The following is an 18,187-nucleotide window of genomic DNA, read 5'->3' as shown; positions in this document are numbered from 1 at the left end:
CTTACCCGTAGGCATTTATGTTCCTTCTTCAAGTATTTCTCTGTATCAGAGATTATTGGCTGGCAGGTCATAGAGAAGCATCAGCGAGTTCATGAACCCCTTTAAATTGTATGCAAAATTTGGTAGGTCTGTTGCAAAAGGTAATGAGCTTCATCAAGCGGTTGTCTAAGGGAATGATTAAAAGCCATTGTTCTATAGCCACTTTCTTGCATTTTTCAAAATTAGAAAATGACAAATGTTTAAAAACAATGACTGGAAGCACCCTCTGCACTTAAGTTGCTATTCTGCCCAAGCATATTATCCCAGTAAAGTCTTACATATCTGTCAGGATGGATACAAGCATCATTTTCTCAGAAGAGCATCCTTGACCATTTTGCTTTCATCACGTTCCATCCCCAATATGCGCCACTCCACTTGCATCACGTCCCACCCCAACACACACAACATCTCTCTCAGCACAGTAACTTGTATATGCCTCTACTCTAGTACTCATCACACTACACAATAACTATTTTTTACATGTCAGTAAGTTCTAGTTTTACATGCTCAAAAAGTTCTAGTCAAATAATAATTTTTTCACAAAAATGTATACTTAGATTTTATTTAAAGTAGTCATTTTAATTGATGAGAAGCATACAAATCGGAAAGCAATTTTGCTTTTTTAAAAGAACTCTGAGCGTAACAAATCTAAGTTCAAATCGTTACTCCAATGTTAAACTTCCCTGAAATTCAGCTTTCCAAATTGAGATAATTATACCTAAATGAATGTTGCATATGAATACTATTTGCAAAGTATTGGTATATTACTTGCACATGACAGGTACCACCAGCATCACACCACCAACTACCACCATTATTATTTCTATTAGTTATTTAGGAGTGACAGGTACAGGCATACATCTTTTTCCTGCACTTCACTTTATTGTGCTTCCAGATATTGTGATTTTTACAACTGAAGGTTTGTTGCAAGCCTGCATTGAGCAAGTCTATCAGCACCATTTTTCTATCAGCATGTGCTCATTTCATGTCTCTGTGCCACACTTTGGTAATTCTCACAATATTTCAAACTTTTTCATTATTATTATATCTATTATGGTGATCTGTAATCAGTGATTTTGATGTCACTATTGTCATTGTTTTGGGACACCATGACTGTGCCCACATAAGATGGCAGATTTAACCACTTAATGTTGTATGCATTCTGACTGCTCCAGTGACCAGCCATTCCCCCATCTTCCTCCCTTCTGTAGGGCCTCTCTATTCCCTGAGACACAAGAGTATTGAAATTATGCTAACTAATAATCCTAAAATCGCCTCTATGTGATCAGGTGAAAGGAGGAATTGCATGTCTCTCACTTAAAATCAAAAGCTAGAAATGATTAAACTTAGCGAGGGAAACATGTCAAAAAGCCAAGATAGGCCAAAAGCTAGGTTTTGTGTGCCAAATAGCCAAGTTGTGAATGCAAAGGAGAACTTCCTGAAGGAAATTAAAAGTGCTACTCCAATGAACACACAAATGATAAGAAAGCAAAACAGCGTTATTTCTGACATCAGTAAAAATTAAGTGGTTTGGATAGACGATCAAGTCAGCCAAAACATACCCTAAAGTAGGAGCAAGCCCCTCTTTTCAATTCTATGAAGGTTGAGACGGGAGAAAGCTGAAGAAGAAAGGTTGGAAGGTAGCAGAATTGGTTCATTAGGTTCAAGAAAAGAAGCCATCTCTATGACATAAAAGTGCCAAGTGAAGCAGCAAGTGCTGATGGAGAAGTTACCCAGATCTAACTAAAATCATTGATGAAGGTGGCTACACTAAACACCAAATTTTCAATGTAGATAAAACAGTCTTCTGTTGGAAGAAGATGCCATCCAGGGCTTTCATAGTTAGAGAGAAGAAGTCAATGCCTAGTTTCAAAGCTTCAAAGGACAGGCTGACTCTCTTGTTTGGGGCTAACGCAGCTGGTAACTTTAAGCTGAGACCAATCATCATTTACCATTCCAAAACTCCGAGGGCCCTTAATAATTATGCTAAATTTACTCTGTCTGTGCTCTAGAAATGGAAGAACACAGCCTGGATGGCAACATATCTGTTTACAGCATGGTTTACTGAATATTTTCAGTCCACTGCTGGGACCTATGGCTCAGAAAAATAAAAGACATTCCTTTCAAAATATTACTGCTCATTAACAGTGCATCTAGTCACCTAAGAGCTCTTACGGAGATGTACAAGAAGATGAATGTCGTTTTCATGCCTGCCAACACTACATCCATCCTGAAGTCCATGGGTCAGGGAGTAGTTTTGACTCACAAGTCATATTATTTAAGAAATACATTGTGCAAGACTGTAGTTGCCATAGTAGTGATTCCTATAATGAATCTCAGTAAAGGAAGTTGAATATCTTCTATAAAGGATCCATCATTCTAGATGCCATTAAGAACATTTACGATTCAGGGGAGGAGGTCAAAATATCCACATTTACAGGAGTTGGGAAAAAGTTGATTCCAACCTTCATGGATAACTTTGAGGTGTTCAAGAATTCAGTAAAGGAAGTCACAGCAGGTGTAGTGGAAATAGCAAGAGAATTACAATGAGAAGTGAAGCTTGAAGATGGAACTGAATTGCTGCAATCTCATGATCAAACTTGAATAAACGAGCAGTTGCTTCTTATGAATGAGCAAACAAAGTGGTTTCTTGAAACAGAATCTACTGCTGGTATAGATGCTGTAAACAACATTGAAATGACAAAAAGGATTTAGAATACTTCATAAATGTAGTTGACATAGCAGTGGTAGAGGTTCAGAGGATCGCATCCAATGTGGAAAGAAGTTCTACTGTGGGTAAAATGCTGTCAAACAGTATCGCATGTACAGAGAAGTCTTTCATGAAAGAAGCAATCGATGTTGCAAACTTCATTGTTTTAAAACACTTCCACAGCCACTCCAACCTTCAGCAACCACCACCCTGGTCAGCAGCCATCAACATCAGAGGCACAACCCTCCACTTACAAAAAGATTAGAACTTGCTGAAGGCTCAGATGATCAGTAGCACTTTTTAGCAATAAGGTATTTTTAAATTAAGATATCAATGTCATTTTTTAGACATAATGCCAGTGCACACTTAATAGACTATAGTGTAGTGAAAACATATCTTTTATATTCACTGGGAAACCAGAAATCATGTGACCTGCTTTATTGTGATATTTGCTTTATTGCAGTGGTCTGGAACCAAATTCACCTGATTTTGACGCTGACTATGATTCAGAGAAAATCTGAGCAGGGACAGCCTTCCAGGAGATAAAGAACACAATGATGTTTCTGGAACTTCATACGAGGAAGCAGACTAATTTCATGTGATCACCTGGCTCCTGGGGCACTCCAAAGTTTCAAGGCATACTGTTCTCCTTGTCTACAACAGTGTGTGATTCTAACTAGATGGGCCACCACTCTGTATCTCACAGCTGTGTAGTACATCGTTTAGTTTGTAGGTATGAAGGAGGTAAAAGTCAACAGTTGGCCCCTGAAAGTGAAGACACTGGCTCAGGGCTGAGGATTCTGACTTTCTACTCAGCAATGTATTATCATCGCTAGTCAACGTGAACCACACTGAGAGACAGCCTATTAAAAGCCTTTCCCACTTTTCCCCAACCCCACAGTCCTTCATTCCTACTTCCCACCTGCCTGAAATTGAGAACATCTAACACATAATTTACCCACAAACACTTTCTCCACCTTCCATCCCATCTTAGAATAAGAGTGCTTCTCCTTTTCACTGTGAACAACTCCACTTGTACTCTGTTTTCATTTCTTCTCTAGAAATACACTCCATAAGATATCCCTACCATGACTTCCGTTCTCTTTCGAATCTTCAGCCTCTCCCTGTCCACCTGACCTTTCCTCCCTGTCTTAAATCTCCTTCAGATTAACAAAATCCCAAATCCTGATACTCCACTGAACTGCTGTTATCCCTCATTTTTTTTTTCACTTCAATGACAAACTACTTGAAATGGTTTACTTTTCTAGTCTTTTCCTATATCTCTTTACCAGATCCAGTCTCTCCTCTTCTTTCAGCTCCTTGCAGCACAGTAATGTTCCCCAGAGTAGCTACTTGTAACTTTAGAAGCACTGAAAGTTTTTACATTCTTTGCCAAAGGCTTTTTAAACCAAGGAAGGAGTTATTCAGCACACACACACACACCACACAGCAACACTTCCTAAACACACTTTGGACCTCTCACCTTACCCACAGAGTTTCTGCTGTCCATGGCAGATACTCCCAACCTTCTCTTTCTTGAAAATTATTCTAAAATGTTCTCTCCCTACCCCATACCAGTTCTCTATCTTCAGATAAACATACTATGGAAGATGATCTATTATTCTCATTCATTTGTCTGAGCCAGGGCAATGCAAACAAAGACACATCTTCTCAAAGAAGGTCCAGTATACTGTATTCACAGCTAAAAATACACCACCACTCCATTCCACTCTGGCTTCTGGTCATTTTCTTCTGTTTCTTCTGTTTTTCCTTTGTTATGCCCCTAAGGACGGTATTGCCTAGCACATGGGTCTTTGTCTATCAAGCTCTCTTCTAATGAATCTGACACTAGGAAGTGTGTTCTCAGGAAGAGGCAAACCATCAAAATTCAATCCATCAACAGACAAATGGACAAAGAAAATGTGGTAATGACATACAAGAGAATACTACGCAGCCTTTAAAAAGAAGGAAATCCTGTTATTTCCTTCTTTTTAAAGGTTGCTATTTTAAAACCTGGGGAGACACTAAGCCAGGCACAGAAATAAATACTGCATGATTTCATCTTCATGTGGAATCTAAAAAAGTTGAGCTCCTAAAGACAAAGTAGAATGTTTGACACCAGAGGCTTGGGGACTGCGAGGAGGACAGATGTTGGTCAAAAGGGACAAAGTTACACTTAGAAAGGAAAAATAAGATTTAGAGCTTTATTACACAACATAGTGACCATAGTTAATGATAGCACAATGTATAGTTCAAAACTGCTTTTTAAAAAGTAGACTTTACATGTTTTCACCACAAAACAAATGAAAAATTGGTGAAGTGATGAATATGTTAGTTTAATCTTTCTACAATGTATACACATATTAAAACATAACATTATACCCTATAAATATATGCAATTATTACTTGTCGATTTAATTAAGTAACTTCTAAGAATTCAATCCAACTGCCTTTATAGCCTTTGCTCAAACTTGCTGTTTGATTTTGCTATCTGCAAACTGCCATGGAGGCCCTGTTCTCTTAGTCTACTCTGGAAGCCTTCATAAATATCACTCTTGGCTACAGATTGCTCTTACATGAAGTAATCCATCTATTTTTGAATCTTCGAAATGATCCCCATTATGCCTTCAAGAAACCCCACTGCATAAAATGCTTTCTTCCTTCCAGTTGATAAGTGCTTATAAACTCGGCATATGATTCCACAACTTTGAACCAAGTCTCCTACTCTTTCAACAGCTGCTCAATATTCTGTCATTGAAATAGAGGACTCTGTGGCTTTGCATCTACACATAATGTTAGATGCTGTTTCTCTTACTTAATACCCATCACCCTCACTTATCAGGAGCGTGATGTATGGTTGTATGGTAGACACAGAAATAATAAGATTTAGGATTTAACGCATACCTACTCTTAGTCACAACTTTAATAATATTTCATTCAATCCTCATAATAATCCTGCCTTGTAAATATTATTGCCAGTTTTCAGATGAAGAAAGTGAGTTTTAGAAGTTGAAGTAACCCAATTAGTTATGAGTCAGATTTAAACTCAAATCTACCTGACTCAAATACTTTTGAAAAAGATAAGTTGCTCTAATTTTCATGTTACTAATTAACACCTAATGAATAATGTGTAATTCAAAAATGAAACAAATTTTGTGAGAAAATATAATTATTCATTCATTTAATTTTTCACTCTGCTTTAAGCCTCCCTAATTCTAAAAGAAAAATCAGCCAAGTACAGATTACCTATATTTAGCTGCAATATAGAAAAAGAAAAATGTTGCAATGAAATTCAACACTGAGAAAAATGTTTCTTAATCTAATTAAGGCTATTTAAAAGAAAAAGAAAACTAAAGAAAGCAAACCTACTGAGCTTAGAAGCATTTCTATTAAAGTTGGAAACAAGACAAAATACCAACTATCACTACTTCTACTCAACACTGTCCTATGAGCTCTTGCCAATAAAATAAGACAAGAAAAATAAGAGTTAAAACAATTAGAAAAAAAATTAAAAAGGGCTTCTTTGCTCTTCAATATCTACGCAGAAAGTCCAAAAGAATAAACAAACAAAACAATACTGGCAGAATTCAGCACTACTGCAGGATAGAAAACCAGTATACTAAAATCAGTGTACTCTTACATAGCGGTGGCTCATGCCTGTAATCCCAGCACTCTGGGAGGCCGAGGCGGGTGGATCATAAGGGCAGGAGATCGAGATCATCCTGGCTAACACGGTGAAACCCCGTCTCTACTAAAAAATACAAGAACAATTAACCGGGTGTGATGGCGGGGGCCTGTAGTCCCCCCTACTCTACTTGGGAGGCTGAGGCAGGAGAATGGTGTGAACCAAGGAGGCGGAGCTTGCAGTGAGCTGAGTTCACACCACTGCACCCCAGCCTGGGCGACAGAGCGACACTCCATCTCAGAAAAAAAAAGAAAAGAAAACAGTAGGAAAAAAGATATCATTTGTGATACCTGCGGAGCTACAAAGTAATTAGGAAGAAATCTAACAGAATATTTTTAAAATATTTCTAATACAGTAAATTATCAAACCAAAAAATCTTAAATATCAAAAAATGTAAACTGCAGCCCAGTTAATCTCTAAATTCAATGCAATGTCAATGAAAATCTCTACAATCATATTGATATGGAAGAACAAAGACAACTTTTAGTGAAAAAACAAGGTGAGGAGCAGACCTTGTCTTTATAGCTGAATAAAAACTATAACAATTATGGCAGGGTGGTAGTAGGTCAGAGGTTTGTTGTTGTTGTTGTTGTTGTTTTCAAATAGACAAGTAAAAGAGACTAGAAAGCCAAAATACAGATAATTTAATACATACAAACTTGATACATGGCAGGAATAAAATGATCTGTTCAGCAAAAGCAGCGAGGATAATTGTTTATCTATACAGGAAAAAACTGGATCCTCATATACAAAAATAAATTAAACAAAATTTTTGAAAGAAATATGGAAGGAAACCTTTATGTTTTTTTAGGGAATATTTCTTAAATAACACTCAGAGCAGTCAGCTTGAAGAAAAGTACTGATATATTTGACTGCATTAAAATTAAAACTTTTGGAAAACAATGTATATTATAAGCAAAGTGAAAAGAGAAACAATAGATTTGGAGAATATATTTGTAAATCATTTAATCAAGGAAAATTAACATCTAGCATATATGTAAAATTCCTACAAGTGACAGACTCTTTCTTTGACCAAATTTCAGTTAGGCTCTTCTGAGGTCTCTTCTCAACCAGACCTCCATCTTGGACTTCTGTGTCCATTTTTGCAGAGTTCGGTCATAGCAAGAATCCTGCCAAGTCAGTCGAGCAAGAATCCCCTCATCCTTTATATATGATCACCCTTAATATCTGATCAAATTCTTCATGCCCTCTGATTCAGGGAAAAATCAAATAATTATTTTTTTTTAATTCTTCATTCCCCACCATCCCCCAAGTGATATATAATCACCCTCGCCTGCCTTCAGCAAGAATTCTGTTAAGTCGGCTTAGTAAGAATCCCCCTACCCTTGATATTTTCTCTTAATAATAATATTCCATGCATTCTTCCCCTCTCTCTGTTTTTTTTTTTTTTTTTTTTTTTTTTTTTTTGAGACGGAGTCTCGCGCTGTGTCACCCAGGCTGGAGTGCAGTGGCGCGATCTCGGCTCACTGCAAGCTCCGCCTCCCAGGTTCACGCCATTCTCCTGCCTCAGCCTCCGAGTAGCTGGGACTACAGGCGCCCGCCACCACGCCCGGCTAGTTTTTTGTATTTTTAGTAGAGACGGGGTTTCACCATGTTAGCCAGGATGGTCTCGATCTCCTGACCTCGTGATCCACCCGCCTCGGCCTCCCAAAGTGCTGGGATTACAGGCTTGAGCCACCGCGCCCGGCCCCCTCTCTCTGTTTATTGGCTCTAAATGCCCACCTGTCTTGTCTTTATTTAGAGTTGAACCCAATCTTTCCCTGCTATTGCCATAGAGGCAACCCTTAATGCAACAGTCTTGAATAAACTCTTTCTTACTGTTTTAAGAAGTGTCAGAATAGTTTTTTCTTTAACACAAATCATTAAGGAAAAATACTCAACTAAAAATGTGCAAAACAGATGAATAGGAAACATTAAACTGAACTTATGACCAAAACACATATGAAAAGATGCTCAACTGCACTATACTCAGAAAGACGAATCAGAAAAAGATACCACTTCAAACTTCTTAAATTGACAATAATCTTTTTAAGTCTGAAATTTCCAAGTATTGCTAAAGACAAAGAGAAAACAGGAATTATTTTTTGCTGTTCATGAGAGGGTAAACAAACATAAGAGGCTGGAGAGCATTTTGTTGTTATTCAGCAAAATTAAATGTGTGCATACTCTATGACCCATTTTTACACATCTATTTATTAGATAATAATATATGTATATAATACATATTAATATATAATATAAAAATTTATATATGTGCATATATGTAAGTATATATATATAATATATATATGAGAAAAACTATACACAGAGGGAAAAGAAAAACCTAAAAGTCTACAGATTATTTCTAGAAGTCAAAACTTTATAACATTGGAATTACGTTTGCATGGATCTGAAAACACATTCCAAAGGATTAAAATTATAAACTCCACAAAAATGCTGACTATTTAAATGTTCATCATGCAATTAATGAGAATGTTATCTTTTCATATGGATATCAAAGTAGTCCATGACTGACACCCATAAGCAACTGTCTGTTCTCCAAATAGAGTAAATAGTACAGATTTGGGTACCTTTAAAAGCACATTCATACCTAATCTTATTTGATTATACTAACTGACCTAAGAGTTGGCAATATCAACATTTTGTTTGTTTAAGACAGGGTCTCACTGTTGCCCAGGCTAGTCTTCAACTCCTGCACTCTGGTCTTCAACTCCTGAACTCAAGTGATCCACCTGCCTTGGCCTCCCGACGTGCTGGGATTACAGGCATGAGCCAACAGTGCCTGGCCCAATGTTTGTTTTATTTTTTAATAACTTTCTGTGTAAATGTTGATGCTCCAGCCTCCACAAGAATGGAATATACTAGCTGGCCAAATGATTAGCTAATATAAGGAACCACAACAGATAACCCTAGATCCCTCCTGACATTAGCTATCAAATAAAATGCTTTTGTCAAATTTACATAACTTGGACATGCTTTTATCTGGAAAAGCAAGTAGTTCTTAACGTACTGTTTTCCTTCCTTGGCAAGTGGCTCTAGCTGGTATTTCAAGGCTCTAACAGAGAATCTGTGGTGCAAAGCTTGATAAATCATCATTTGAATAGCAAATTATATTGGACTTTAAGGTTCTCCTCCATTAAGAGAGCGTAAATGTTCCAAATTCTCTTAATTTATCGGACAGGTCAAAGGCAGGCTTGTGGGCATTTATATTCAGAAGGTTATCTTTATTACTAAATTACCTATGAGCTTTTAAAGTCCAGCTTTACTTTCTAGAAAATCTACTCAAATTTTAAGGTAGATAAGAGAAATGAGAAAGCATGGAATTCTATACATTTTATCTTCTCATTTTGTTACCCTAACCTAGAGGGAACATATACAAATAGATTCAAACACCTTTATGGTTTAACACAAGAAGCCATCTTTTAAGTGATGATCTTTACATAATTAAGCATATAGATTTAGAAGCTATCCCCAAAGGTGCAAAAGATGAAGTGATACGACTTGATAAGATGACTATGATAAAAACTAAGAACAGACAAAAATGGTAAATGGAAGAGGGAGGGAGATGTATATTTATCACAAGTGTACAATGTATCAGACACAATGTTGCATAGTTGACCCATAAGAAATTAATTCATTTTCACAAAAATTCAGTAAATTAAGAATCTTTGCTCCTCATCTAACAGATGAGCAAAGGTTCAAAGGTGTTAATTATTTTTTCCCAAATTACACAACATATTTTAATGCTAAGATGCAAACAATGGCCTGTGTAATTCCAAAGCCTATGTTTCTCTTCCACGTCCAACTGCCCTGCAAGAAAAGGAGACTCAGAAGAAGCACCAGGAAAGTATTACAGCAGCTAAAATGGTGACAGAGCAAGGATGGTATCATGTCACCAAGATATAAGTAATTTCAACAGGGAGGGGAGGGGTTCCAGTGAAAAACCTGCCTTTATATTTCTAGCATTTAGCCCATAATAGGTACTCACTTATGTGTTAAACTGTAGGAATAGCTCAGGAAGAAAGAGTGAATGGGGATTAGGAACACAGCTCGTGGCCCACACTTGTAGCCCTAATTACTCTGAAGCCTGAGTGGGAGCATTGCGTCAGCCCAGGAGTCTGAGGTTACAATGACCCTATCTCAAAAAAAAAAAAAAAAAAGAATAACTTAATTTTAAAAAGAGGATTATAGCATGCTGCCTAGAACAATCACTTACATTAGTGAAGAAAGAAAGTTCAGAGAATAGGGAGTGACTTTAGAAACTGTACATGATTAAGCATGTGAGGAGATGATGAGGAAGAGGAGGAGCATATAAAGGCTGGCTAACAAATGGAAACAACAGGCAGCATAGTGTAAGGTAACAGTTAACCACACAGACCAGGAAACAGGATTCCTGCACTTCAATCCTAATGTGGTACCTGTGTGACCTTGGGTAAGTTCCTTACATTCTCTGTACATCAGTTTCCAAATCTGCAAGATGGAAATAACAATTGTACTTGCCTCACAGGGTTGTTACTGTGAGGATTAAATGAGTTAATATATGTAAAGCACTTAAGAACCTGCCTAACATGTATAGTCTTATTTCAGAATTAGCCAGTCTTTACGAAAGTTGGACAGTTGTGGGAAAGAAGGTTTGAGAAAACTTGGGGAGTAGCAGATTGAGGAAAAAAATAATACCTTGAGGTAGAAAAGATGGAACATGTTTGTAGACACAGGAAAAGGAGAGATTCAGGAAAGAGAAACGAAAACAGGCCAGGTGTGGGGGCTCACACCTGTAATCCCAGTACTTTGGGAGGCTAAAGCAGGAGGATCACTTGAGACCAGGAGTTCAAGATCAGCCCAGGCAACATAGCAAGACCCCATTTTTACAAAAAAAAAAAAAAAATTTAGTTAGCCAGGCATGGTGGCATATGCCTGCAGTTTCCACTACTTGGGAGGCTGAGGTGGGAGGATCCCTTGAGGCTAAGGAGTTTGAGATTTCAGTGAGCTCTGATTAAGCCCTGCACTCCAGCCTGGGTTATGGAGTGAGACCCTGTTCTAAAATAACAAAACGAAACAAAACTGGAAGAGGCCATGGGAAAGATGAGAATATTTAGAGGAACTGGCCTTAAAAAGGAGAAAGGACACCAGTTCTGGCACAAAGGGGACAGCGGAACAGTGGAGAGAAGATGAGGACCCAGAGTAGTTTTTTAAAGAAGTAACAGAAGTAATGAGGCGAGACAGCAGAGGTCACAGATTCCAAATAATCAGTCTCCTCGTTAAAGAAGAATGAGATATAAGAATTTCATGGAGTAATTAAAAAAAAAAAAAAAAACTTTAGAGCAGTTTTTCATGAATGAAAGTATACTTCATATCAATGAAATGTAGGCTAAATTCAGTGGATTCAGGTACCAATTTTCATGACCTTAGCAACACATAGAGTGAAGCCAGATAAAATGAACTGTCTCAGGGATGCCCTGAGATAAACACAGTGAGTGAGAAATTCCACTAATAGCAAAGGCAACCCAGAATTTCGCCTCATGATTGGCTACATCATCTGCCTCTAGTTACTGTTTTTATGTAAGTACCAGTCAATCAAGATCAGTGGATATCATTTGTTATGTCATTTTATTATTTGTATAGTTTTCTATTTTAATTAATTATTATTATAGGGGAAATTATCTAATTTGTTTTTAAATCTTGCGATGTTCAAGAACTATATGATTTAAAATAGTAAATGGGCTTTTAGTGAAATAGGGTGGACCAGATATATGTATTTATCTCTAGTCCCTCCTGAAATGCCCTCCTGAAACTACGTCCTTATAAAGGAATAAAGAAGACATAAAGCCGCAAGGACAGGAAGAAAGAGAGACAACATGACAGCACTGAGATTTGTATTTTGGCAGATGGAAAGAGGAAGGCAAGTTCTAATTGAGTTCACAGAGGAAGAAAGTCAACAAGAAGCAAAGTGATGCAGGACCCAGAACCTCAAAAAAGTTCAGAGATTAGAGGCACCAAGTGCTTCTGAAGGCAGAGGGCAAAGACTGGAACTAAACATAAGAGAAGTGGCTGCAAGTCTATTTAGGGAACAAGTAGAACCTGAAGTCCTTCCTCCTAAGCCAATGTGGCAAGGCAGCCACCCCAAATGATGACTGGAGATCTACCCCTGGGGAAAGTGAACCACAGAGACCCTCAATTCAAGGACACAGAGCAAACTGAAGACTGTTGTGAAGTACAGTACTAAAGAAAGGGGTGTTACGTCAAATATTCTTAGTGCCCCCGTCCCCTTCTCCTGCAACTCCACTTCCCAAGTGGTAGCCAGTAATATTATTTTTGTTTTGTTTTGTTTTTGTTTTTGTTTAAGGACTCTTTTTTTTTTTTTTTTTTATGAGTTCGTGTCCTTTGTACGGACATGGATGCAGCTGGAAACCATCATTCTCAGCAAACTATTGCAAGAACAGAAAACCAAGCACTGCATGGTCTCACTCATAGGTGGGAATTGAACAATGAGAACACTTGGACACAGGAAGGGGAATATCACACACCGGGGCCTATTGTGGGGTGGGGGGAGGTGGGGGAGGGATAGCATTAGATTACCTAATGTAAATGATGAGTTAATGGGTGCAGCACACCAACATGGCACATGTATACATATGTAACAAACCTGCACATTGTGCACATGTACCCTAGAACATAAGGTAGTCAGTAATACTCTACCATTCTTGCCAACGCCAGGCAAGAATGTAGAAAAAGACACCACCCAAAAGACCGGTAGACAAGCCCCACACATATATGTACATACAGAGCTGCCAGTCAGTTTTTTTGTACTTCATACCTTAAAAACAAAGAGAGTGCTTTCCATTTTTCTGTGCTAAATGTGTAATATTTCAGTTATGTTATGGAAAGGTGGAAAGTTTGGAATCTGTGAACTCTGCTGTCTCACCTCATCTGTTACTTCTTGAAAACTGCTCTGGGTCCTCATCTCCTCTCCACTGTGTCGCCTTTGTGCCAGCACTTAGAATAGTGCCAAGTATAGGTTAAGTACTGGAAAAATACTTGTTGAATGAATTGTGTGTATTTAAACTCTCATGGAGGCCCAACCACCTCAAAAATGTTATCCTATTCGTAGAGTGTCACTTCATATCAGTCATCAACAAAGAAAATCTCCCTAGCATCTCCACACTTTGCAGCTAAATTCTATTTCATTGCACCTCAACTTTACACATAAAATTCACAATAATCAACTTCTAAAAATCACTTTATATTTAGCAGTATCTATTCTTAAATGAAAGTACAGAAAATTTCATAAAAAGAGAGAATGGTGACAGATTGCTGGAGGAACGAGCTCCAGGGGCCCTCTAGTGGCCTTGAAGTGCTGACACCCTCCCCAAAGTCCCAAACATTCCTCAGCAATCAACATCCAGCAAACACCAAGGCTGTGTCTGGGCTGGGGAGCCCCACCCGGCTGCACAGATACTGAAATGACTCCACACTTGGCTACACAGGAAAGTCGAAGAGAAAAAAACAAAGCATGTCACAAGGTGTCATGTGACACATTACCTAGTAACAATAACTGAATCACACGGGGAAACAGCATCTCGCGCACCCCTCTTTTTCCCTACATCTTCCTTGTTACCCCTCTATGACCCACATTTTTCCCCAAAACGCCATGCACGTGCACACACACATGCCACATGGACTGTTGTGCCTCACACTTACTAGGCCTGGAGCAAAGGTATTAAGGAACTCTCAAATCATTTAGTCTAAATATTTAAAAGTTATAATCAAGGTAACTGTTAAATGTTAATATCTTCTATTATTTCACTGTGATAAATATGCTTCCATGAAAACAAAATAAAAACGTCTAAAACTATGATTTTTATATGGCTAAACATAGATAAAACACCAGAGACTTCTAAATTTATATATTATGGTTTAGCTGAGTATTCTGTGATGAGCCAGAATTGCTCGGATGAATAACAAAGACATTCCTAGGTCATACAGTTTAAGTATTCTATAACATGTCTTTGTTCTTCCTACATTTCAGCAAGATCAAAAATGATGCTTTCATAATCTAGATTTTCACCTAATTTGCATTCTATTGATAGTAACGCCAATTAGACCACCTAACTCACTGTAATTTTTAGAGAGTTCCTTATTATTTTCAATTTGGAAAAACTTTGTTGAAGCAGTGACAACTGGGATTGTCAACAAAATTCTTAAATCCACACTTGTAACTCAAATTGAACCTTGAGTTATATTATCATGTTCAATCCTTTTAATGGGGTCACTTAGGTTAGATTATTTTTATAATATAAAATATTAGAAAGTATTTTAATTGTATTATTAAAATCACTATCACTTATATTGTAATACTTACTCTCTTAAAGCAATACCCAGACCTACTTATTTCTTAAATTTCATTTCTTTTGATTTTTTGTGCAATGTAAACAAAACTGAAAATTGCAGTCTGTTGCTCAATTGGTTTAAATGTCTATTTATTTGAGACTATACCTTCAACTAAAACAGTGAGAAAATAGTCCCCATAAGAAATTAGCATGAAAACTATTATCTCAAGGCCTGTGTGGGGCTGTCACCCTGGCATGCACCTTCTCTTCTTTCTTCAGCTGCCTTCTTATTCCTGGAAGTGTATTTCCAGAATCTTAATTCCATTTTTCCCTCTCACTAGATAGGTAGTTTACCTAGGTTTACAATTCCACAGTTGCTTTCATTCAGAATATTGAAGGAATTGTGCCACTGCTCTCCAGCATTGATGTGGGGAAGTCCACTACCATTCAGCTTCCAGGTCCCTTGTGTGTGACCTGTTTGATTATTCTCAAAGTCTTTAGCACATTTTCTTCCCCGATATTTGCATGACTGGTTCTTTCTCATTATACAATTCTCTGCTGACATCTTGAGGGGCCTTTTCTGACCAGTCAATCAAAAGAAGCTCCCACACATCACTCTCACATCACCATGCTTTAGTTTCATCAAAGTAGGTTATTACTATACGATAGTTTCTTGTTTTGCTCATTTCTATATTTTATGTTTCCACTGAATAAACTGTAAGCTCCTTGAGAATTTGCTTCTGAATTTCCAGTGCCTAGGACAACGAACAGAAACTCAATAAATGTTTACTGAATAAGTAAATGAAAGCCCTCCTGTCATAAGTGGAGTAAAAACAGCCTTCTGATTATATTTCTAAATTATGTAAAACAGGATCATGTCGAGGGCCTCATCTCTGTCATGGTGCTTAGATTTACTGCAAACATGTCCTCTGCCCATAGTTAATCCTAAATCAGGAGCCTTAAAGCTTTAACTAAAATATAACTTTTGAGAAATTAAATTTATTTGTTAATTATTATTTTTAAAAAAAATTAGCCTCTTACAAAAGCTGAAGGCTTTGATAACCGTCCTCCTTTCTAAATATAAATATTCCTATCAGCTCATTCTGATACTCAAGGCATATTTAGCAGCTAGTTTATCCTAGTAAGTTCATCAGAAGGAACTTTCCTGAAATCAGGAGAGGTCACACTGAATTTCTAGTATGGTCAAGGAGGTTATCAGCCCTTTAAATATTTTAAATCTCAAACTGTATCTCTTCCGTGCTTTGTGTTACAGGACTTGGGGATCCCAAGGGAGAACGTGTTCAAGGTTGGACCAGGTTCAAAGCTCCTTCTCTGTAGAAGTGTAGCCCTGCCTAAAATTATCTTGTTAACCCTGGAAAGATACAGGAAAATCTTCCATCAGAGCAAGAATTCAAGTTAGGCTCCAAATTTCATGGCAGATTATCCCTCTGCCATCTGGTATCTAAATAATTATTAATCAGTGTTTAAATTAGCAATATAGCTGACTGGCACCTCTTGAATGACTTGTCAGAGTTCAACCACAATCTCACTATAATCCAGTATTTGGCAAAAGCTTGCATAAGGCAACTAGAATTTAGACACATGATATAAGGAAGGGTTTTAACTACTATTCTTCAGGCTCTTTCTGCTGTGCCTCGCATTAAATTATATATCCTCAGAAAGCAATATCCTTGGCCAAATTATTTTTCCCCACTACAAAAAAAATAAATATTTAAGGGTTGATGTTGTCATCTTGCTTACAGTAGAGTAGCAACATAAGGAAGGCAGTCCAGCAAAGTATATAAGAACACAGGCTTCGGTATAAGGCAGCCTTGGTACTAATCCAAGCTTTGCCATTAGGAACTGAGCATCTTTGGGTTTGCTATTTAACCTCTCTAAGTCATACTCTCCTAATTACAACAGCACTTGCCCCCTAGGTTATTAGGAAGATCAAATGAAGTAATTCATCCAACGTTCATCCAGTTATCCCACATATATAGGAATAAGTCTGACATACATAAACATACAAAATACTGACTTAGCGTCATACACATTCATGTTTACACAGTAAAAAAAATGTAGTATAATCAAGAAAAAATGGAATCAACATATACCTGTAGAGATACCACACTGACATTATCAAAATGGATATGTCCATTAGCTTCTGTGACAGCAGGATTTGCATAGCACGTCACACCATTGATGGCAGGTAATGCTTTAGGTTGATGAGTTTTTTCTTGAGGACCAAAGTTATCATTTCCAAAGTGGGTATGACCATTCTATATGGGAACAAAACCCAAAGAGATTATAAGAAGAAAAAAGATGATTCATACAGACAGGGAAACAGAGTTTACTGCTTTTTATTTATAAGAGGAAAATTGTATATCTATTCTACATGTAAAGAAATCTTTTTAGATATATAAAATTTCTTTTTTACATGTATTTTCATTTATTAGATTCTGTTGTTACTGTTTGTTCATGTTAGAACACGTACACATTCTTATTTTGATGAACATGAATAGAATACAAATTAGGCACATCTGTTATTCAGTATTAAATTGCTGGTACTTGTTTCAAATTTTACAACATGAATCAAGTATTTATCTTACACTTGTCAATATATTGACTCTTTGTTCTCCTTAAACTCACAAGCCTAATAACTGAACCATTCTCATAATTCTAAGAATAAAAATCCTGTCTTTATTTGCCTATATAAAGTAACTTTAGGGGGTAAAATGTCATACGTTTTAAATAAAGTCCATTTACCTGACCATATGTCTTTAATAACATCTTAAGCATTCTTTCAAAAAAGAAAAGTAGGTAAAATCCACCAAACACAGCAACTGCCTTCTCAACATAACTGTCGACTTTGGGATCAAATCCAAATGCCTAAGGGAGAAAAAAGGGCAATTCAAGTAAAACCAAGAAATTTAACTTGATTTCTGGAAAATAATACCAGTATACAATTCTCACCAAAGTTCTAAGTCTCTCTTCACATGCAAGTAATATTGGAAACTTAGCTGCCAAAAATTACAAAATGAAAACTTTGAAATTTGAATGACAAAACTGTATGAAACGGCATAAAAATCTTACAACCAGAAGTCTCATTAAATAAAGCCACCAGAGAACCTTACAGTTTCCCAGCTATAACACCTACAGCAATATTTGCCTTGAAAGACTAAACTTTTAGCAGTAAAGCGGCAGCACTGATTCCCATCCTTAGAATACAATATTAGGTCTAGATAATGAAGATAAATGAGATATTGATTACCTACTGTCTCTAAAAGTAATGTGTTAGTCCATGATATCCAGAGTCAAACTTTTAAAATAAATATGGCAGGCCACTTGGATTACTGTTTTCCCAAGAGAAATCCTCTTATGCCTACAAAACTGTGATAAATCCTA

General features: G+C 37.1%; 1 protein-coding gene across 3 annotated transcripts in view; it reads right to left on the bottom strand.

Annotated features, from left to right (window-relative positions):
• Nucleotides 1-18,187, bottom strand: part of SLC39A8 (solute carrier family 39 member 8) — an 85,571-nt gene that overhangs the window by 29,039 nt on the left and 38,345 nt on the right. For all 3 annotated transcript variants that reach the window (XM_017958888.3, XM_009207261.3, XM_031664403.1), the window contains exons 5-6: nucleotides 17,549-17,671; nucleotides 16,897-17,061 (exon numbers count right to left, since the gene is read on the bottom strand). In XM_017958888.3, the coding sequence (XP_017814377.3) occupies nucleotides 16,897-17,061; nucleotides 17,549-17,671 (288 nt within the window). The remainder of the gene's footprint in view (nucleotides 1-16,896; nucleotides 17,062-17,548; nucleotides 17,672-18,187) is intronic.

Source organism: Papio anubis, chromosome 3 (genome assembly GCF_008728515.1).
Source record: "Papio anubis isolate 15944 chromosome 3, Panubis1.0, whole genome shotgun sequence".
NCBI lineage: Eukaryota > Metazoa > Chordata > Mammalia > Primates > Cercopithecidae > Papio > Papio anubis.
Note: the sequence above shows the minus strand (reverse complement) of the source record. Positions and strands in the feature narration are given on the sequence as shown.